Here is a 22546-nt window from a genome sequence, read left to right on the forward strand (position 1 = left end):
CCTTCACCCTCTTCTTCCCTTCATGCTGAGACAAGGATCCATCTACACTGTACTATTATAGCAGATCAATCTCAATTTCAACTGTCATGGCTCCATCTTGTTGGATGCTGGGATTTCTATTATGGTGGAAGATGATTCTCTGATTTAGAGCTCTGGAACCCCAGATTACAGTCCCAACGGGACCCTGAGAAGAGAGGATGAGGATTAAATTGGGCTTTCTGTAGCTCGGGGGTGCGCTATCACTCTCCAGCAGGGAATTCAAAGCCCCCCAAACTACAAATCCCAGCATTCCTTAGGCTATAGCCATGAAAGGTCAAGTGATATCAATGTGCTATAACTCTGTAGTGGAGCATATACGCCAGCGGCTCTGTAGGTCAAAAGTTTCCCCCGCAAATGGGGCCATTTTTTAATCTCGGCTGCTATCCTGTTTGGGGCAAGCAAATTCCATTACTTCCACTGCTGCCGCCCAGCCATAATCCTCAATTTGTAGGACGGTACAAGCCCATTGCAGAAGGTGGGGAAAGTCCTTCTATTATAGCCACTGCCTTGTGGAAGCCAAGAGGCCGAATCTGATTAATTCCAGAGAAAAAAGGAGGAGGAGGAAGGAGAGGCGTCTCCATCTCTTTAAGTCCCCAAGAAGAAAGTCAGAAGAGATAAGAGAGCTGGGTCATCCTGGTCCATCTTCTTAGTTCCTCTCCCCCTCGCTGACCGCTTTACCCACGGCCAATGACCACCACTGCTAAGAAATGGCTCCCTCTCGCACAAAAGGGGACTTTGGAAAGGAAGGCGAGAGAGAACGTGAGCATGTGCAGAAATCCCAAGACAGTCAAATGGCAGAAAAGCGCTTGAGGAAGAGAGCCTTACAGCGGTACCTTTATTTATAAAATCTAGCCAGCTGAAGGTTTCCCTCTCCACCAGAAACTAGCCCTGTGACTTTGGGTTTGGAGGGATCCGCCTGCCCAGGCTCTGCGTGCGAATGACACCAAGGGAAGGCAGCACCTTCTTCTCTCTCTTTCTCATTGTTGTTTTGAAAAGACAAACGGCAAGTTACACAGACAAAGAAGAAGCCCAGGTGGGCGAATGCAGCAGAGGGTCAGCCGGGGCCCCGGGCGTCACGAAGCGGTCAGTTGACGCTGTCTTCGTCGCTGCCGTCGGCCCGGTCGTCCTTGGTCTCAGAGAGGCTGCTCTCGTCGATGTTCTCCAGGGAGTCGGCGTGTTGGATGGCCAGGTCTGAGAGCGCCAGGCTGGGCAGCGCGTTCTGCTCCGGAAAGAGCCAGGGCTTGAAGTGCGGGTTGTGCTTCTGCTTCCACTCCGGATACTTCACGCAAGCCTTGTACATCTTCTTCATGGCCTGCAACGGGGGGAGGAGGAGACGGAGGTTGCGGTCAGCGTGCACAGAGAGGGTTAAAAGAGGGTAGATTTGGTCAATTGGTCTATCGATCGACCCGTCAATCTAGCACAGTGATACCCAGACTTTGGTCCTTTAGATGTTTTGGACTTTAGCTCCCAGAATTCCTGACAGTTGGCCAACCTGGCTGGGGCTTCTGGAAGCTGAAGTCTGAAACACCTGGAAGACCAAAGTTTGGGACCTTTGAAACTAAGTTGTGAAGTCACAGACTTTCATGGCCATAGTTTTCTGTGGGTTTTGGGGGCTCTGTGGCCATGTTCTGGAAGTGTTTATTCCGCCAGCATCTGTGGCTGGCATCTTCAGAGAATGAATGGCATGGAAGGGAGTGATTGATAGAAACACGCACACACTGTGACTCTTGGTTGAGAGGAAGGGATTGCCATGTTAATCTGTGTATTGTTCTGTAGTTGAATGATATGGTCTCAGGGGGTCCATTTACTTAATCATCTATTGTCTGCTGGGAAAAACCCCTTCCAAGACCTCCATCATGCATCCGCACTGCAATAATCCACTTTGACCCCACTTTAACTGCCATGGCTCAATGTTATGGCATCCTGGGATTTGTAGTTTTGAGACGCAATCAGCCTTTTCGGTCAGAGAGCTCTGGAACCACCACAAACTACAGATCCCAGGATTCCTTAGCACTGAGCAAAGAGGGTGTCAAACTGGATTATTTCTGCAGTGTGGATGCAGCCCAAATGGCACATGGCCAGACATAAAGGCTGGGGACAAAAGGGCAAGAGGTGGAGGAACTGTGGTCAGTGGCGGCCGGAGACCTTGGTGTCGCTGGAGCCAAGACTCTGTCCCAGGTTTTAGGTTCCTTTTCTCATTTCAGTTTTGTGAACCACTTGGAAAAGTTACTTTTTGGAATATACCACCTCCATGAGATCATGCAAGCCTGGGGATTCTGGGCGGTGTAGTCTCAAAATGTTTATTCTTCCAGATTCTGGCACGACCCCAAGAGAGCAGACCCTGATCATTCATTCATAGGCAAATAAGACGTTTGGGATTAAAATTCAGTGTTGAGGTGACTAATTTTGTGGGCTACTCTCCCAAAGAAAGCGCTGAGCAAAACCTTCATTGCCAAATGTTTGGGGGTCCAGAGGCTGTGCTGAAGGGGGATTCTGGGAGCTGCAATAAAATACATAAATACCCCCCCCCCAGCTGTGGTTTTGCAATGCAGACACTTGAACCAAATGATACTGGTTTTTTATAGCAAAACCACTGAGCAGCTGGCACCTGTTTGTGCAAGAAACACAAACGCTATCTCTAAAACAGGCTCAGTTTGTTGTCTAGATCTCCTCCTGTCTCTGGGAAACTAATATGCTTAATTGGAACGACAAAAGCAAACGTTGCTCCCTCCCTTCTCCTCCTCTTTTCCTTCCTCCCTTCCTTGTGTTTCAGGTGTATGTTTGGTTTCTCTTTAATTAAATGGGGGTATCATTACATTTGCTGGCGCGGGTCCCTTGCCATTGTGCCATTCTGGGCTGGCATTGAATGCAATCCCTGGGCAACACAGCTCATGAATCCAGGGCCCGGATCATGGAAAGAAAGGAAGGGTGACGTCAAGGGAGAGCTCCGGGCGTTTGGGTGATTTTGCCATCGACATCCAAAGAGGACAAAGGAGAACCCGACATCCAGCAAAACAAAGGCCCACAAGGGCAGCACTGGCCAAGGACCCAGATGCTTGGTCAATAGCCTTACTTTCTGGCCAGGTCCAGTATTTAGAGTTGCACTAGATCATATTTAGAATTGCACATGAATTACTTTGTCCTTGCACAAGAGATGGATAATTTCTGCAGGGAAAAGAAGAGGAAGAAAACTTCTGTGCAGCACTCTTTGTGTATTTGCACATCCTGAAATGTTCTGGGGAAAGACTCTGCGCAGCAACAATTTCCACCCAGAAAAGAGATTTCAAACCAAAAGCATGTTCTTTAAAAAAAATTACTTAGAAAAACATGGTTTCTTGCAAAATTGACAACTCTTTGTAGAGACAGGTCATGGTTATTGTTATGCAGAATGACCCCCCAAGAATGCTTTGGGATATGTGTGTGTGTGTGTACGTGTATGTTTACTTACTGTTGACTTTGGCAACCTCATGGATTTCACATGAATACTCAATGGTGATTTTGCCATAGAATCGTAGAATCCTAGAGCTGGAAGAGGCCCCAAGAAGGGCTCTGACCCAGTCCAACCCCCTTCTTTTGCCATGCAGGAACTCTCCATCAAAGCTTCCCCATTGACAGATGGTCATTCATCCTCTGCTTGGGAAATATTGCTTACACACCTGGTATTGTTGTTGGTCTCCCGTCCAAGTACTAACCAGGGCTGACCCTCTCAGTTTCCAAGATAGGGCAGGATCTGACTGACGGTGCCTTTGGGGTAAAACTGGGTGAAGGTCTTGCTTCTGTGTTATTCTGCCTCCCCTCCTTTTTTTTGGCTATGGAACTGAATCATGGCTATTAACCTTTCCATATCTCAATTCTGCTCTTGTAGAAAATGCAGATCAACAACTGGCACCTTGTTCTGGGTCACACCAGAGAATGGCAGCTTATGGAGTATAGTTCCCAGACTCCACAAGCCACAATGACCGCTGGGAGTTCTAGTCCCAAAAACAAGCAGAACTCTTCCAAGGGCTCAGTCGCACTTGTTCCGGGACTCAGAGAAAAGTGGAAGAATTTGCTGTTGCCGCACTGCAAAATGAATCCAGATTGACGCTGCTTTGACTGCCATGGCTCCGTCCTATGGACTTCTGGGATTTGCAGTTTGTTGTGGCATCAGAGCTTTCTGACAAAGGGGTTCAGCAGACCACCATTAAAGAGGTGGCTGCAGCGCCTCTGGAAGCCCTGGGTTGGGGACACAGCATCTGCACATCATGCACACAACACGGCAAAAAGAAACTGCGAAAAGCTCTGTTCCTTGGCGCAGCATGTCTACACACTGTGCCAAAGGCACAGCATGATGCTACCCGCCATGTGGTTGGTCAGGTGACGGGACACCAGCATGACACTGGCGTGGGGGCAGGCAGTGGTCAGTCGCCACCCCCCTCTGCCCTCACACCAGCGTTTTTGCCGGTCTGTTGAGGGCCAAAGTTGGCTAAACATCTTACAAAACTACAAATCCCAGAATTCCATAGCATTTGAGCCACGGTACTTAAAGTGGTTTCAAACTGCTTTCATTGTGATGTGCAGATGCAGCCTCAAAGATGAAATGAAATCTGAATGTCATCCAAAGGGGTCAAATTAGGAAGAAATGGCCACCAGAAGAAAGGAGAGGCAAATGGGGTTTTCCCACTCATATTGAACATGTGTTAGAAAATCAGTGCTCCCCAAATTGTGCTCTTTAACAGATTTTGGACTTCACCTCCCAGCATCCCAGACCAGCATGGCTTAGGCTTCTGGGCACCGGGGTCCAAAATCTCTTAAAGGGCCCAGATGAAGGGCCCAGAGGGGTTCTTGGGAATTTTTGGGGGGGGGGGAAGGAGAGGAGAGGAACTGGGGCACCCCTCAGCCCTCCCCGCTGTCACTGCCAATCCCTGGTCTTCTTTCCGTGGCCCAATGGCTACTACAAATGGAAACGGTCATCAGAGAAGAGGTTGAAGGAGCAAAGATGGCCGGACTCACCTTCGGCGCCAGGAACTGAGAGGACTTGTTCACCACCCATTTTGGCAAAGAGCCTGAAATGCAGAGACAGATAGAACTATAGAGCACTGGTCACATATATAGAGCATTGGTCATTTATTGTGAAGGACAAAGCAGAAGAGCGTGAGGGAACTCAGCCCCAAAAGCTTCCACATCTGCATTGGCAATTTATGGGGTGCCACTATGGCCAGGGCTGGGGATCCAAAGCGAGGGCCTTGCCCCTCCAAAGGAGAAGCCCGAACCCCAGAAAATTCTCCTTCGGCCCCATATTTCTACATTTCTAGATTCTTCCATCTGCCATGTTTGCCTCTTCCTGTGGTCACTCTGCATCTTTTATTTGGAGGCCCAAGCTCCACTTCTATACCAGTGTATTTTATTGATACTCGCTTGTTTTATTCCCATTACAAAAAATATTCACTAGCCAATGTTTTCATTTCAGCTTCTGATATTTGTATTGGTAACATCCTAAACAAAAAAGTGATCTTAGATAAAAATTTCATGTTTACTAATGCAATTCTACCAAACCACAATAATTTAATGTGTTTACATTCTTCTAGTTTCCTTTTTACTTCTAATTCATTATAATTTTGTTCCTCCAATTTTTGGGTTGGGTTTTTTTGGGGTGATATTTATTCTAACTGTACCTTTTAATTTGCTATCTGTCGTTTTATCCTTTGGGAAATCCTGTTCTTCTGCTAAACTCCATTTCTAAAAGCTCAGTTGAAAGCAACAAACAACAACAATGCTGGAAGTTTGGGGATAGAAGGAGCTTTCCTTCTGCGTTCCTAAAACTCTGCCATGATTCCAAAATAATGGAAGCTCTACCTCAAATCACACCAAATAAAGATAATGGCTGTAGTTTTCTATTGCACTGTACATAATGCAACTTTGCATGTATTTAGCTATGTAGTAGAAGACCCACAAGACCCCATTAGTGAAGATGTGTAACGGGACGCTGGGAAGGGCATCCTGATGCACAGTGGCCCTCCCTAGCTCAATATGGGACCAATGGTGCACAGCAGGGTCAATGTCCATCAATCCCGTTGTGCGTCGGTCATTCTGCTGGCTCCTGGCCATCGTAACGTAACAGCAGACCTTTACAGAATATGGATGCTGCAGACACAAGTCCATTTATGAAGACGCCAGGTCCCCAAAAGGATGCCAGCCACTGGTTGGTTTGCATGCCTCTGTGCCATGGGGGCAGAATCGCAGAATCCTAGAGTTGGAAGAGACCCTAAGGACCCTGATCCAGGCCAACATCCTTTTGCCATGCAGGAACTCTCAATCAAAGCACAGCCATTGACAGATGGCAGGAGATTCCACAGCAATCTCCAAGGAAGGAGTGTGTGCCACCGTCACAAAGGCTGTTACTCTCAGGAAGTTCCTCCTAATGTTGAGGTGGAATCTCTTTTTCTGTAGCTTGCATCCATTGCAGAAAACAAGCTTGCTCCCTCCTCAATATGCCATCCCTTCAAATATTTAAACAGGGCTCTCATATCACCTCTTAACCTTCTCTTCTCCAGGCTAAACATCCCCAGACCCTTCACCATTTTAGTCATCCTCCTTTGGACACATGGCTCCAGTTTCTCAATGTCCTTTTTGAATTGCGGTGCCCAGAACCGGACACAATATTCCAGGTGGGGCCTGACCAAAGCAGAATACAGTGGCACTATGACTTCCCTTAATCTAGACGCTCTATTTCTATGGATGCAGCCTAGAATTGCATTGGCCTTTTTAGCTGCCACATCACACTCTTGGCTCATGCCCAGAAGAGGCCAGAAGGGATGAGCCAGCTGCCCAAGGGCACAAGTCCACCACTGCCTTCCCTTCGCTGGGCGCTGGCCACTTCTAGATATTTCATCCAATTTATATACAGCGAGCCCTTGCTATCTGCAGCCTTACCATCGTGGATTTGAGCATCTGCGGACGGCAAGCCCCTGCTATCCCCAAGTCTAATCATGTCAAGCTCCTTGTCTCTTACTCCCATGTTATCACAAGCTAGAGGCACAAGGAATCCGAGGAATACAAAACGGAGGAAATCTGAGAAGGACAAAATCTGCCGATGCCCAAGCTATTGAGATTTTGATTCTGAAACTCATGTCTTCTCCTAGAAGGCAGGTTTCAGTGCCTCTGAGAGGGAACACGTCGATCACGTTCCTCAAAGTCGGCAGAAGAAACGCCAAAGAAGTGAGGCACTGCTCTTGTTCGATGGGACGGTTTCAATGCAGGAAGCAAGCTTGCAAGCAATACCAGGTTCTTCTTCAGGGCCAGGAAGAGGGACCTCTTTGGAGGTCTTTAAAGAGAGGCTGGAGAGCCATCTGTCAAAGGGGATGCTTTGACTGAGAGTTCCTGCATGGCAGAAGAAGGGGGTTGGACTGGATCAGGGCCCTCCATTGGGGTCTCTTTCAATTCTGTGTGTTTTTGCATTGCCAGTTTCATTATCAGCATTTTAAGGTCTGCCGTCCACGTTATCTACCAGAAGAGATATTCCTTTTTAACAGCGAAGAAGTCGCTTCCTCAAAGGTTCTAGTCACTAGCCTCTCCAAACATTGCTTGCAGGCTTTCAGATTATTCCTTCTTCTTACTGCAAATCCCCTTAGGCTTTCCAGAGGAGGCTTATTCCTGAATGGCTACAAACCCTCAGGCAAACTTGGCAAGATTTGTCCAGAGAGTGTTTGCCATCATTGCCTTCCTCTGAGGCTGAGAGAGTGTGACTTGCTTAGGGTCTCCCAGGGGCTTTCCATGGCTGAACGGGGATTTGAACCCTGGTCTCTCCGAGTCCAACACTCAAATCATTACACCACAATGGTACCATGTCTATATATTTGGATGTAAAAACAGCTTCTTATTAAAAATAGCAACAACAGCAGCAACCCTTCTTAAAGAAAACAAACAAACAAGCTTCATTTATATATTGCTTCATACCACCTAAACACTGTCTAAGCAGTTTACAACTGTAAGCTAATTTGCCCCCAACAGTCTGGGTCCTCATTTTAGCGACCTCCTCGGAAGGATGCAAGCCTAGAACACTAGAGTTGCAAGGGACCCCCAAAGGGCCATCCAGTCCACCATCAAACCTACGTACTGTATATACTCAGGTATCAGTCTAGAAATGTTAGTCAAAAAATTGACCCAAGAAACCTGAGTGGACTTATCCACAGGTCAATGTAAGTACTGTACTTTAACTCATACATATAATGGGACCATCCTCTGATGAAAGGGAAGGATGCAATCTGTCCTGGAAGCATTGACCCCCTTCTACTCTCTCATCCATCCAGCATTTAGTATGACCACAAATAGGAATTCCTGCTGGAATTTTGTAAGTTCTTTGGCATTGTTTTCCTTTGCTTCATAGATCCTTTGTGACCTGTCCCTAAGTTTTACCCTCGATTTACCCTCAGGTCATATCCAAGTCCATAATTCTGGCTCCAAAACCTGCCCTTGACTTATGCTTGAGGTCAACTTATGGCTGAGTATATCTGGAAATCTTTTTACAAATGCAGAGATCACGCAGCAGTTGGACCGGAGCAAGAAAGGTAGCAAAACTGGGGTTAAAATGAAGATATATAACTGGTGAAGAGGCAGAGGAGAGCAAAGGGGCTTTTCTTGCAGGGATCGCTTGGCACAAGCCCCCCATCCTTGCCTTGCCTTGGCTTACCTTTGGGGTCTACCTGCGCCAGGTAGGTGAGGGTGCAGCTTTTGGCTCCTTTCCCCTCGATCAAGTAGCCGGTCTGGAGGGAGACGGCCCTCACCATGTCCTTCCTGGGAGGGTACTTCTGGAAAGAGAGGAGTGGCAGGGGGAAATGGGATTTACGTCCAAGAGCACAGCAGCGTTTCCCAGCAGTCCCAATGCAGGAGTTGGGGAAGGCCTTATTGCCATCATTAGTATCATCATTTTAGGAAGCACTGCATCAAGGGTGCATCTGCGCTGCACAAATTATGCAGCTTGGCACCACTTTTGGTTCTGTAACTTATTCCTACAGAATCCCAGGACTTGTAGTTTACAAGGTCCTTAGCCTTCTCTGGGTGCATTCTGCACTGCAGAAATAATGCAGTTTGCCACCACTTTAAGTGCTGTAACTCCAACCAATGAAATCCTGGGATTTGTAGTTCTTCAAGGTCTTCAGCCAAAACTGTCCTGGTGCCTTGCCAAACTAAAAATCCCAGGATTCTTTATAAGGGAGCCATGGCAGTTAAATTTGGGTCAAACTGCATTATTTCTATGGTGCAGATGCACCCAAGGACGCAGAGGATCGCTTTTCTGGAAGTTATAGACCCCGACAGGTTTTCACGGAAAAAAGAAAGTACTGGCAGAATAATCTGGAGATCCTGCAAACGTCCGACTGTCCTGACTTGGCCGGGACAGTCCCAGTTCATCCCCGGTCATTCCACCTGTTCCAGCTCTTCTTAAAAGGCCCCAGTCCCCTCTCCCCTTTCGTCTGCAGCAGTTAACTCAAGAAGGGCAGCATCTCTCCCTTCCCGGTTAGAGCGGGCAAAAGCAAACCGCAGCAGCCTTTCCTGGTGTGTATGTTCTTCCCAATTAATAACTTTGGCCAAACTGACCACACTTTCTGTCCGTGAAATGCTGCTTCCCCATCCCTCCCCAGAGGCTTCCTGCAGCATCATCTAAGGCCCTTCCCTGGAAAGGTCACACTCTCTGGCCACCTCCCCCCAGCCCCGGTGGAAACTTACGGGGTGCTTGACCGAGTAGTTCATGATGATGTAGTCGTCCCCCATCGGCAGCCAGGAGCGCAGCGTGATCACGTCCCGGTTCTTCAGGGGCTTTGGGCATTTCCCTGGAAAGGGGGGGAGGGGAGAGAGGCAGAAAGGTGGGTCACAAGGGGTGCATCCGCACGGCACAAAGAACGCGCTTTGGCACCACTTTAAGTCCTATATGGAGTCTGGCAAGGTCTTACGCATCCTCTGCCAAAGACTGCACACAACTGCAAATCCCAGGATATTGCAGGATGCAGCCATAGCAGTCGAAGTGGCACCAAACTGCATTACTTTTTACAGTGTAGATGCACCCTCAGACAAATGGGTCCAAGCTGCAAGAAAGAAGAAGTAAATACTAGGCAGAACATATTATTATTATTATTATTATTATTATTATTATTATTATTATTTCTGCTCTGTAGATGCACCCCTGGGCTCCTAGAGCGGAAAGAGACCCCCAAGGGCCACCCAGTCCAAGCCCCTTCTGCCATGCAGGAATACACAGTCCATCATCCTCCCAAAAGTGGAGCCCCTCCAGCTCCAGAACAGAGATGGTCAAATGTCCAGAGTCCAGGGGTCTCCCCTTGTCCCCAAAAGGATTTAAATGCAAACCCAACAGCCAAAGGGCAGCCTTTTCTTTCCATTTCTCCTATGTTAGGTCCCCTCCAGCCACCATTTTGGACAGGAAATAGACAGACGCTTTGATTGAGAGTTCCTGCGTGGCAGAAGGGGGGGGGTCAGACTGGATGGCCCTTGGGGTCCATTCCAACTCTAGGATTTTACAATTCTATGAAAAGAAGATTCAGCTAACAATCTGGAGGATTCAGGAGGATGCGGTGTGCTTTCGCACATTTGGGGTGTCTTTGGGCACTATTTTTACCAGGCAATTTTCACTTAAATCTCTCTCCTATATATATATATATATATATACACACACACACACACACACACACACACACACACACACACAGTATTGAGGCAATGCTGCATGCGTCTCTTTTCTTCTCTTTTGGTTAAAAAAAGATTGGTTAGGTATAACTATAAATCATTAAGTAGACAGAATTAAGTAATGTTCATGAAGTATTATAAAAGAAGGGTAAAGGAATTGGGACTGAGAACATGATACTAGAAGTGCTTCTGGAGTAATTAAATCATATCAATGATTCTGATATATAGATGTTTGCACAAGGACATAATGGATTTATAAGCAGGAGTCACAACAGATAATTTTTGAAGAAGGATGATGTATTAGAAATAAGGTAATGCAATAGCGGAACTAGACTAAGTAGATAACTGCAACCAATGACTGCCAAGAGGGAAGGTAATGGGGCAGCCCCTTTTGTGTGTGTGTCTTGTTTTGTGTAATGAATGTTCGTTATCTTTTCCCTATATACATAGTTTTATATTATAAACTTTCTGTGTTTAATACAAACATTTTTAAAATATTGTGCCCATCAGGTCCTCATTGTTAGTTGTTTTATCCACTCAGGTCTTCTAAGCAGCCAAGTGGCTGTTTTTACCTGTTGGCTCCTTCTAAGACTGAGTTTTTGTTATATGTTTTTGAGTGCATTTTACATTTTGTAATTTTTTTACACTGCTAACAGCCATCTGCTTTATTATCTCCCTCTGAAATCTTGAGCCGCCTGGCTTAACGTGCGCTAAATAAACAAATGCAAGCGTGGGTAGGCAAACTGCAGAAAGCTAGCAGCAGATGCCACCAAGGCGGCGAGGATGTCTCCAGGCAATCGGTGGCTGCAGAATTTGGGGAAAGGTGCCCTTTTTGGAGTCCAGCTCCATACCCTCCTCCCTGATTTGGCGGGGAGAATCCGGACTAATCCTCTGCCGTCCCACTTTCTCCACTGCTTTTAAACTGCCCCGGTTCCTCTCTCCTTCCTCCTACATTCCTCCTTTGTCCTCTGCTCACTTCAGTCGTTGCAAAGAGAGCTCTAAGGGTAAAAGTAGTTTGCACCCATTTAACTATTTGTCCCCCTACTTTCCCCCTTTGCCCACAGTTTACTTCAAACCTAATCCAAAAAGCAAAAGTGGTTTGCAGTCAATCCACTCAGTAGATTTTGCCTGCGTTGGCTCAGGCAAAGGCAAACTCCTGCAGCCTCACTTGGCTTGTTTGTTCTCCCTCATTAACCACTTTGGCCATCTTGACCGCTCTGTCCAGGTTTTTATCTGTGAAGAGTGAGAGGATATGCACTTCCAAGAACCTATCGGCTAGCAGGGCTTTGCTGGCTGGTGGACTCTGGGAGTTGCATTCCAAAAACCAATGTGGATGCAACTCTTCAACTTGGGATGAAGCTGCCCTAGAACAATCTCTGGGTGGAAGCCGGTGGAGGCAACGAAGCCCCTTTCCCCTCCGCAGGAGCTACTCACAGGAGTAGTACCCGACGTCTGCGTTGACAGTCAGCTTCCCGATGTCAAAGGTCTCAATGACGTTGGTGTCCCACTTTTTCCTGTACTCGATATCATGGAGTACGTCATAGAGGGTCTCTGCCGAAACATCCTTGCAGTCCATCCTGCACTGGAGAGAAAGAGGAGGACCAAAGCTATTAGCAGGGACAGCGCAGGCAGAGGCCTTGGGACGGATGCGGCCGCACTGCAGGAACAAAACATTTTTGTACTGCTTTAACTGCCACGGCTGTCTGAGAGGGAAAGCTAAATAGCTCACCAAGGTACAAATCCCAGGACTCCATAGCATGGAGCTGTGGCAATGACAAGCTGTCTTGTTTTTGTAGTGTGGCATCATGGATGGGAATGATGCCTCCCTCCAGATGTTGCTGGACTGCAGCTCCCATCAGCCCTAGCCACGGATGATGGAGACTGCAGCCCAACATTGTCTGCAGACTGCACCAGTCTCGCCCTCTGCTAACAAGAGGGCCTTATGTAGTTCTACTCAGAAGAAAGTCTGGCACAGGAGCTAAATGCCTGTACTGCAAGCCAAAAGGCTGTGAGTTCGATCCCAGGCAGGGCTCCAAGGTCCACTCAGCCTTCCATCCTTTTCTGGGTCAGGAGAATGAAGACCCAGCTTTTTTTGGGGGGGGGGCAATTGGCTTACAGATTATAAACCGCTTACAGAGTGCTAGTTCACTAGGTACAGAAATGTTCTTGCTATTGCTGTGAAGTTCAACTGAATTCAGTGGCAAATAAAAAGAGGATTGCTGCCTTAATCTACTGCGCTTACAGATGCCCACCAGAATACTCCTCTGAGTCTCTCCTTGGCTCCTGTTGAGACTCAAGGGAGGCTGACCATGCATCCGTAGCCCAGGCTGAAACGTGCCTCCTTCTCCCAATAATGGAATAAACCAATGCCAGTTTTGGAGTGACGGATCCCGTCCAGGCCCATAAACTGCACGCCCATGTGGCGCCTTTGCCCTCCTCCGTCTATCCCTCTCCAAGCCCTTGGCGCTTAGTCTGCTACAAACACAGAAATGTCACACTTAGTGTTTCTCAGATTTTGCACCCGTCTCCTTTTATACCATCCCACTCAATGCTCCTTCCCACTTTATAAGCCTCTCCTTTGGCCAAAGGACAAGGTAACCGAGGCAGACATTAATAAGCAAATAAAACAAGACGGTCCTATCCCTGGCCCTAGCAATGAAAGCAGCGTTTGCATCCTTTTCCCCTTTGTTGGCCATTGCATGGCGCTTTGGGCACTTTGAGCGCATTGAGCAGGAGCTGTTTTCCCAACACAATCATCTCAGCCGCTCTCAGTTATGACCGTTTTCTCTTGTTTGCAGTTAACTTTGCTGAGAAACTATGGAGACCAAAAGGTCAGGCCAGCAGAAAGGGCCTTCAAGCGACAAGGACTGGACAGTTAGGATCAATTAGATGAGGATCTGGTCAGATTTGTTTTAATCTCTTTCTTTGCAACAGGACATTCCTCTTTCTACACACAGAGGACAGTCCACCAACAAGCCCCGATGTGGGAAAAGGGGGATCCGTGCAAGAGGATTTGGGGGTCGTTTAGTTGTAGGGTTGTGTGCCCTTCCACAATGCACACCAGCCAAGTAAGCAGAAGCTTTGCCCCATGGACAAGCAGATTCGAACCCTGGTCCCTGGGAGTCCTAGTCCGACAGGTGGGCCTTTGCCTCAAATGGAGATGATGCTCAGCATCAGAAGCGTCTGGGAATAGAATTGAGGGAGGAAGCAAAACGAGATCTTCGCCCTCCCCATAAGAACTCCAGATGAAATTCTCCTTCTGTCCCACAATTTTGAGCACTGCAGGAATATAAAAGTTTAGCATTCAGAAGCAGAGCGTTGGCATTTGAAGGAAAAGGGCAAAGGGACCCAAGGAAAGCCGGCGCAGCAAACAGAGGCGCTCCAGGCGCCAAGAGTTTTCAGCATGTCCTGCTCTGCAACATTGGAAATTTGGGGACTGAAGGAAGATTTCATTACGGGGATGAATTTTACTTGGGGTGGGAGCAATGCCCTCATTTCACGCATTGCTTTGCTCTCAGGAGTCTCCTAAACCCAAAGGCACAGACACTGCTTCCTTACATCATTATGGCATTCATGGCAAAATGGGACCCAGGATCCATTTCAGAGCTCTCTCATTATTAATCAAGGCTATCATTTCCGCCGACTTACAAGCCGGCACTTTAAATATTTCATAAGACCCTTGCAAGGTGTGTTGTTGTTGTTGTTGTTGTGGGGGGAGAGGCATTTATCGCAGGTGCCCCCCTCTGGCCAGAGAGACCATCAAACCATAAAGGAAGAAGGAAAAGAGCCGCACCAATGGCCCATTCAGCGGCCAGATGGAAAGGTCATGGCCCTGCCACCCAATCTGGACATCGATACCCGCAGACGCCATGATCCTCGTTCATAGAACATCAGGCCAGGCAGAACTGGAGGCCTCAGCTTTCACTGGCGACACATGGGCCTTTTGTCCACCGGCCATATTGCATTGCCTGGCCATTGTGCCAGTTTCAAAAGCCGGGGCTGGTTTTCCACTCCATACAGAGCTTCCCACGAAAGCCACATGAAACCGGAGAAGCTTCTTTTGACCTCAGGCTGAGAAAGAGCACAAACAGCCAGGAAAGAGAAAGAAATTGCTGAATGCTGGACTATGGCTGGTGAAGAAGTGCAGTTGCACCAAGGACCCTCAAAGCCCCTCCGAAGATGGAGGAAGAGGAAAGGGCAAGGCTGTTTCTCCTTCTTCTTCCCAAATCTCCAAACTAGAGATGCAAGATGGAAAGCCAGAGAGGGCTCCTTGACCTTTAATGGCTGCGTCGGAAAGGGAATTTTGGAAAGTGTGGCTTGTTACTTGGTGAAATTCCTCTTCTGCACGGCTGTTAAAGGGTCAATATTGCTCTCCAGGTTTCAGTCTGGCAACTCCTCTCCTGACTTTTGTGACATTATGACCAAAACGTCATGCTTTGGAGATATCAGGAGATGCAGCAGTGTCACTATGGGAGTGCAAGGGGTGAAAGCCACACTGGGTGACACACTGAAATGGCTGTTGATAACATTGTTTTATAGACATTCGTTTTAGTCTACTACGCCAACCTCCAAATTGGAGGGCCTGGTCTACCTGCTCCTAAGTGGACCCTGCTCATGACGTTGCTCCGAGGTCAAGTGGCTCTGCATGGCCAAAGGCTGGAGCCAGAGCCAGGCGTCCGGCCATGAGGTCCATGGTCAGTGGGGAGCACAGTCCGCCCACTGGGACTGGTCTATGGAGACTCTGGAGACCAGATTTGCTGACCAGCTTGGCCATGAAAACCCACTGGTTGACCTTGAGTCAGTCACACTCTCTCAGCCTCAGAGGGAGGCAAAGGCAAACCTTCTCTGAACAAATCTTGCCAAGAAGATGCCATGGTAGGTTCACCTTAGGGTAGCCATAAGTTGGAAATGAATTGAAGGCACACAACAACAACAACAACGGTGTCTTCCTGCATGGCAGAAAGAGGGTTGGACTGGATGGCGCTTGGGGGTCCCTTCAAACTCTAGGATCCTATGTATTCCTGCATGGCAGAAGATGGTGGGACTGAATGACCCTTGGGGGTAACCTTCCAACTCTAGGAATGATTCTTCTTTTGGAGGCTGTTTTTAAGCAGGGCCTGGATGGCCATCTGTCCAGGAGGGCTTGGATGGAGTCTTCCGCACGGCAGAAAGGGTACGCGGATGGCCGCTGCTGGACATCTCTTCCAACTCGATGGTTGGAGGAGGAGGAGAGGAGAGCTCATTTATCTCCTGGCTTTTACTCAACTACCCAACACTGAGGTGCAAGGCCACTACAAAATCTTAACACAAGTACAGATTAGAATAAATACAACAACATGAATAAAAACAGTAAACATGTTTTGAAAATGGCAATTAAACAACCTACAGAATAGAGCCCTCTTAAAATTCCTTCCAAAAGAGGTAAAGATGAACAAGGTCTGACCGGTCAAGCGAGGGTCCATGCTGCCAACTCTTTCTTTCAGTTCGTCTCAAAGGAGCTACAAGATCTCTCTCCATACAAGTACCAGTTTTTCCCCCATAGACAGCCCCACAGGAAAAAATACCAACCCAGGTTACACAGGAGTCTGTCTGCAAGTACCTTGGCAACAAGGCAAGCCATCCGTAACAGCCAGCGGGAACCAGTCCTGCCAATAGAGCCTTATCATTTTTCAGGTCACCAGTTTGGTCCCTGGCAGAAATACTCAGGTGCCGTCATCAGGATTTCAGCAAAGGATTTGATAATGGAAGTTGTGTGCCTTTGAGTCATTTCTGACTTATGCTGACCCTATCACTGGTTTTTAGGGCTGAGAGTGTGTGACTCACCCAAGGTCATCCTGTGGGTTTCCGGGGCCGAAAGGAATCGAACTCTGGTCTCCAGTGTCTTAACTAGCCATCAGACCATTGGAGCACAAAAAGATCCAATGCCTGCCACTGTTCCATGCAGTGAAACCTGGGATTTGTAGTTATAGGGAAGGGCACCTACAATTCTCAGCCAGCAAAACTCCCAGCCCCTCCTCTCTTTTAAATGGGATAGGCCCTTTGTCAGGCTGCTGGCCTTGGTCACCAACAGCCTTTTCCATCAGCGAATCAGGAAGTCCATCTTCCTTCTGCCAATTAATGGAGGAATGCCATTCCGGAGCAGCATCGATGGAAAGGCTGTTGAAAGTATTTCAATGGCAAATTCAAAATGAGTTTCCTGGGCATTAAGAAACCTCCCTCGGAGAATGGCAGGCGGGGATTTTGCAGCCCATTCTGTCTGGAAATGGCCAAGCTTCTGCAGAGGAAGCATCACCTTCTGCACATCAATAACATTTCTGTGTGGAAAAGGATGGTTTTTTGCCATTGTGTGTGTGTTTTTACACCATCTCTTTAGACTACTTCAATCCAAATTAAAGTAAAAAGAATAAGAAAAAAACATCAAAAATCCTCAACTCTAAATAGTCCTTGAAAGCTTCACAACTTTGAGGCTTTCCTCACAATGGGGCAAAACAGTAGCATTATTTTGTTCTATCCAAGCAAATGAAATTCAAGAAGATTGACATCCACCGTCTGGAAACTCCTCGAATATTGTCTTTCTTTTCTTTTATAACACAAAGAACTGATTTGTTTTCTCCCCTGAATTCTTCTTGAGGAATATAGCTGCCAAATATATTCCAGCTGTCCTTTGAACGTTTGAGTATTTGAGAACATCTATGAGTACTTTACACTTGAATTTTGCATCCTCTGTTATTTGGTTTGAGTCACTGATACTTTATGGTAAGAATTAAATCCACTTGATAGATGCCACTGTATTTCGTATTCTCGACGGCCTCTACTTCGGGATGGGACCCACATGGAGCCCTAGATGGTTGCGGATTGTAGCTCCCAGCATGCTTCATCCTTGGTTCACTGGCTAGGGGCCACTGGGAGTTGTAGTCCTCTGAAGGATCATATCCCAGCGGTCAGGGACAACATGCAATGGTGTGTAGTATATTAAACTTTTAAGAAGAGTAGTCAGTGTGCCGCAGTGCTTTGAGCGTTGGACAACTCTGGAGACTGGCTTGTCGAATCCTGGCTCACCAAGGAAGCCCACTGGGTGGCTTGGGCAGTAAGTCACACTTTTCTCAGCCTCAGTAGGATGGCAGTGGCAACCCTCCTTTAAAGAAACCTGCTGAAAACCCATGACAGCTTCACCTTAGGGTTGCATTAAATTGGAAATGATTGAAGGAACATGACAAACAAGAAAATGTCCTATAGCTGCAAAACAATGCCGGGAAAAACTAAAGCACTCGTGAGGGTTAAATAATGCCGGTTGCCTTCCAAATCCAACCTGGACTCTGTGCTGAATTTTGAAATATGTGGATTATGAGATTGATTGATGTTATTCAAGGAGACAGAGATTCAGGGTAAAAAGCAAAGCTTGCAGCGTCTGCTGAGCGAGAACACAGTTTTCTGAACACACAGATATATTGTTGTATTATACACGCCGGCGGCAAAGTGTTGACTTTGGCCAGCCTTCCATTTGCTCTTTTGGGTTTCAACCCACTTTGGGCACCTCTATTCTTTTCTGCACCGCTCTAGGTTTCCCTATCTCCGGCTCTCCTCCCTCCCCTTTGATGGGTTAAACACAGTTATACACCCCGGAGTAAATTACACGCAAGGCTTCCTAAGTGCTCTCTCGTATTTCCAACCTCCTCCATTTCCTCAAAAGCAAACCCACCAGTCGTCACCATCCTTCCCATTTGCCAGTAATTCTACCATGCGCGGGGTCCGGATGAGACACAAGGCGCGTCCTCCAAACAATGTGCAATCATCACAGTCGATGCCATTTTATAACTAGGCATGGCTCCGTCCCACTTTGACTGTGGGATGTGGAGTTTGTTCACCTATGTAGAATCTCTGCCAGAAAGCCCTGTGCGACTGGGCCAGAGTTCTCCATTGATCTAAAGGCCTCTCCCCAAACTACAAATCCAGCTATAATGGTGCAAGGGTGCAACACACGCAGAGTACGTTTGTTGCACGCTCTCTGAGAGTTTACTGATGGAAAACGGAAAACCGTGGCCAAGAAACATAGAGTCCGTTCCAAATTGCAGAAGGTATTAATGAGGAGGAAGAGAGGAGCCAGAAGGGCCGCAGTGCTTTGCTTTTGGCCTGAACCTTCTTTCTAATAGAGAGAAAACACTTTTGCATTTTGAACCAGGCTTGCCGCCGGTGATGGTAAGCCAGGCATTTTAAAAGCAGCTGAAAATGTGGTACGGCGGAGGATTAACTGGGACCATTCCTGCCAAATCAGGACTGTTGCAGGCATGGCATATTGGTGTGTGTGTGTTGCTGACTATCTGTACACATTGGAAGTGGGTTGACCCATCACTTGGTCTGCTTCCACCAACCCCCACCCCCCAACAAAAATTCATCAGTGATACCTTTATTGGCCAACCAAACTGCACAATATACTCTATACAAGCTTTTGAAGAAGCTTGCAACAACTTGCATTTGGTTGGCCAACAAAGGACCATGTTCTCCTGGGATTTCGTATACAGGATGACTTTGGTTAATGGGTGGCAAGTGGTGGGATCTTTAGTGGAAGTGACCATGTTCTCCTGGAGTTTGGCAATACAGTGGAAGAAAGGAGAAGCCAGGCATCCTAGACTTTAGAGAGGCGGATTTTCAGTAAACTTAGAGAAGTATGAGGGCGATTCCCATGGTCAGAAATACTAAAAGATAAAGGAGTTCAGGACGGATGGGACTTTCTCAAAAGAGAGATACGAGGCACAATTTCAAACCGTTCCAGTGAGAAAGAAAAAAACGGAACGTCTCAGAAACCAGGATGGATGACTAAGGAACTTTCAACCGAGATGATTTTGAAACGGAAGAATGTCTAAGAAATGGAAAAAGGGGGAAATCACAAGAAAGGAATTCAAAGAAATAGCAGGCATTTGTAGGGTAAAGTCAGAAAAGCTAAAGCGCAGAATGAACTCAGTCTTGCTAGAGAGGATAAGAACATAAAAAGGGCTTTTTGGATATGTCCGCAGCAAAAGGAGAAGAAGGAAACGGTAGGGGCACTCCGTGGAGAAGATGGCAAATGTTAACAAAGACAGAGAAAAGGGCAGAATTATCAAGACCTCCTTGCCTCCGTCTTCTCAGAAAAGGCAAAGGATGCTCAACTGAGGATATGGAGCGAGGACAGGAGAGGGGCATTTTCAGTACAGAATAAGTAAGAGATAGTAGAGGAACACCTTATTAATCTAAATGAATTTAAGAGGTGTTACAGACCGCCCCGTTGGGGGGGCGGCCCTGTAGGAGCACATTTCCCCGCCGGATCGGCCTTAATGTCCAGAGCGCGGCAGCCTCTGAGGCCCGATCCGGCGCTTTCCGGGCTGCGGGGAAGCTGCAAAAGCCCCTTCCCTGCAGCCTGGAAAGGGGTGTCCTTGGGGCTTCAACCCCAAGGAACCCTCAGCCGCGGGGAAAAGGAGAAAGGGGCTTTTGGCCCCTTTCCTCCTTTGGTCCGCTGGGCGCAGCCGTCAAAGACTGCACCCCAGCAGGACCAAACCAGGAGGAGCTCCGAAACGGAGCTCCTTCCGGGGTTGCAGAAAGGGCCGCCCTAGGGCGCCCTGCTGCGACCCCATACGTCACAACCGCACCACCTCATTTGGAGGTGGCGCGGGGTGTGACGTATCGATGGTGGCAGCCATGTGGAACGGCGCTGTCATTTTGTGTGTGCACTGCGACACTAGGGTTAGGGCAGTGGCGGAAGCACCGCCCGCCTTAACTCAGTACGCGCTCTGCGCGTCTTTAAGCCCGTCTGTAACTGGCTAAGTCTCCCAGGACCAGATGAACACATCCAAAGGTATTAAAAGAAAAAGAATGGCAAATGGAATTCAGGGCCATTGGCAATAATAGTCTTTGAGGACTCCTGGAGAAGAAGAGAAATCCCAGCCGACTGGAGGAGGGCAAACGTTGTCTCCACTTCAAAAAGGGGAAGAAAGAGGATCCCAACAAGTATCGTCCAGTTAGTCCAGTGCTTCTCAATTCTTTCTGTATGATGCCCCCCCCCTAGGAAAAAGAAAACATTTCGCGCCCCCTGCGCGACTGTAATAGTATCATTGTCTAAAATTGTTATACGTACTGTATCCTTACGGAGCCTCGGTCCCCCCCCGGGGGGGGGCACCCACTATTTGAGAAGTACTGAGTGTAGTCTGAGATCAATTCCAGGAAAGATTCTGGAGCAGATCATTAAAGAGAGAGTCTGTGAACATCTAGAAGGCAATGCATCATCACAAAAAGTCAACATGGGTTTCAGTAGAAGAGAAGTCTGCCAGACAAACCTAACTTTTCTTGGATAAAATGACCTCTTGGTAGATGAAGGGAATGCTGGATGTAGTATATATTGATTTCAGAAGGCCTTTGACAAGGGTTCCCATGACATTCTTACAAACAAGCTTGTAAAATGTGGGCTAGACAAGGCAACTGTTACATGGATTTGTAATTGGTTGACCGGCTGAAGCCAAAGGATGGTCAGCCATGGCTCCTTTTCATCCTGGAGAGAAGTGACCAGTGTTGTGTCCAGTGGGGTTCTGTCCTGGGTCCAGTGCTATCCAACATCTTTATCAATGACTTGGAGGACAAAATTGGGGGAATACGTATCAAATTTGCAGATGACACCAAATTAGGGGGAATAGCTAATACTCCAGAGGACAGGATCAAGATTCAAAATGATCTGAATAGACTAGAAAGCTGGGCTTTAAGCAGAGGCTGGATGGCCATCTGTTGGGGATGCTTTGATGGAGAGTTCCTGCATGGCAGAATGGGATTGGACTGGATGGCCCTTGTGGTCTCTTCCAACTCAACGATTCTATGATTCTACCACTGATAAACAGCTTCATTTCTATGCCACATCATACTGATCTAGCAGTGTCTCAGCGGTTTACAACTGTAAGCTAATTGCCCCCCAAAATCTGGGGACTTATTTTAGCCACCTCCTTGGAAGGATGCAAGCCTGAGTCGAGCTTGGGCCCCTTGGCCAGGATTGAACTCGCAACCTTATGGCTTGTGAGTGGCTGCAGTAGAGGCATTGCACCCTGCGCCGCCAGGACTCCTAACTGATGGATTTTTGTTTGTATTTGTTCAATGGCCAACACAGTACCCCTTAATGTTTCCAATATGTTTGTTATTGTTGTGTGCCTTCAAATTGTTCCTGACTTACAGTGACCCTAAGGCAAGCCTATTACGAGGTTTTCTTGGCATATTTCTTCACAGGGTGTTTGCCCTTGCCATCCTCTGAGACCGAGAGAGTGTGACTTGCCCAAGGTCGCCCAGTGGGTTTGCATGGCTGAGCCGGGATTCGAACCCTGGTTTCTAGAGTCCAACGCTCAGACCACTATGCCACTCTGGCTCCTTCTCATACATTAACAGCCCCCCCCCAAAAAAAGGAAGGGCGCTGTGCCCACCACTCCTCACGGCCGGCGCAAATCCAAGTTCGAGGCCAGAGGTATCAAGAGGGCATCAAATGGCGCGGGTGCATCCTCCAAGTCCTAGAGGCATTGGTCAGTTTCCTACATGGGCCTTGCATGGTGTAAATCTACACTCGGATGGCTCCACGGAGGTAGGATTCAGAGCCGTTGTCATATTCATCTGTGATATCAGGCTGCAAAAAGGATCTTATAGTATCTTTGGGAATAACGCTGGAGCCTTTGCACAGTAATGGCTGCACAGTGGTTGCGATACACAAACCTTCCGCTGGTTAGAGGCATTACGCAACGGAGGGTGCCTTTGCCATTGGTCTGGGACCACCTCATAGGGCTTCATGGTTTCCAGATCCTTCACCATTTTAATTGCCTTCCTTTGGACACATGGC

At 47.7% G+C, this 22546-nt stretch overlaps 1 protein-coding gene across 1 annotated transcript in view; it reads right to left on the reverse strand.

The window, feature by feature from the left end:
• Nucleotides 1-844: 844 nt before the first annotated feature.
• Nucleotides 845-22546, reverse strand: part of STARD10 (StAR related lipid transfer domain containing 10) — a 54225-nt gene continuing 32523 nt past the window's right edge. Inside the window, exons 2-6 of the mRNA XM_042460778.1 lie at nucleotides 12148-12295; nucleotides 9742-9845; nucleotides 8708-8825; nucleotides 5032-5084; nucleotides 845-1351 (exon numbers count right to left, since the gene is read on the reverse strand). Coding sequence (XP_042316712.1) covers nucleotides 1124-1351; nucleotides 5032-5084; nucleotides 8708-8825; nucleotides 9742-9845; nucleotides 12148-12295 — 651 coding nt within the window. The 3' untranslated portion in view covers nucleotides 845-1123. The remainder of the gene's footprint in view (nucleotides 1352-5031; nucleotides 5085-8707; nucleotides 8826-9741; nucleotides 9846-12147; nucleotides 12296-22546) is intronic.

This window comes from Sceloporus undulatus, chromosome 3, assembly GCF_019175285.1.
Source record: "Sceloporus undulatus isolate JIND9_A2432 ecotype Alabama chromosome 3, SceUnd_v1.1, whole genome shotgun sequence".
Taxonomy (NCBI): Eukaryota; Metazoa; Chordata; class Lepidosauria; order Squamata; family Phrynosomatidae; genus Sceloporus; species Sceloporus undulatus.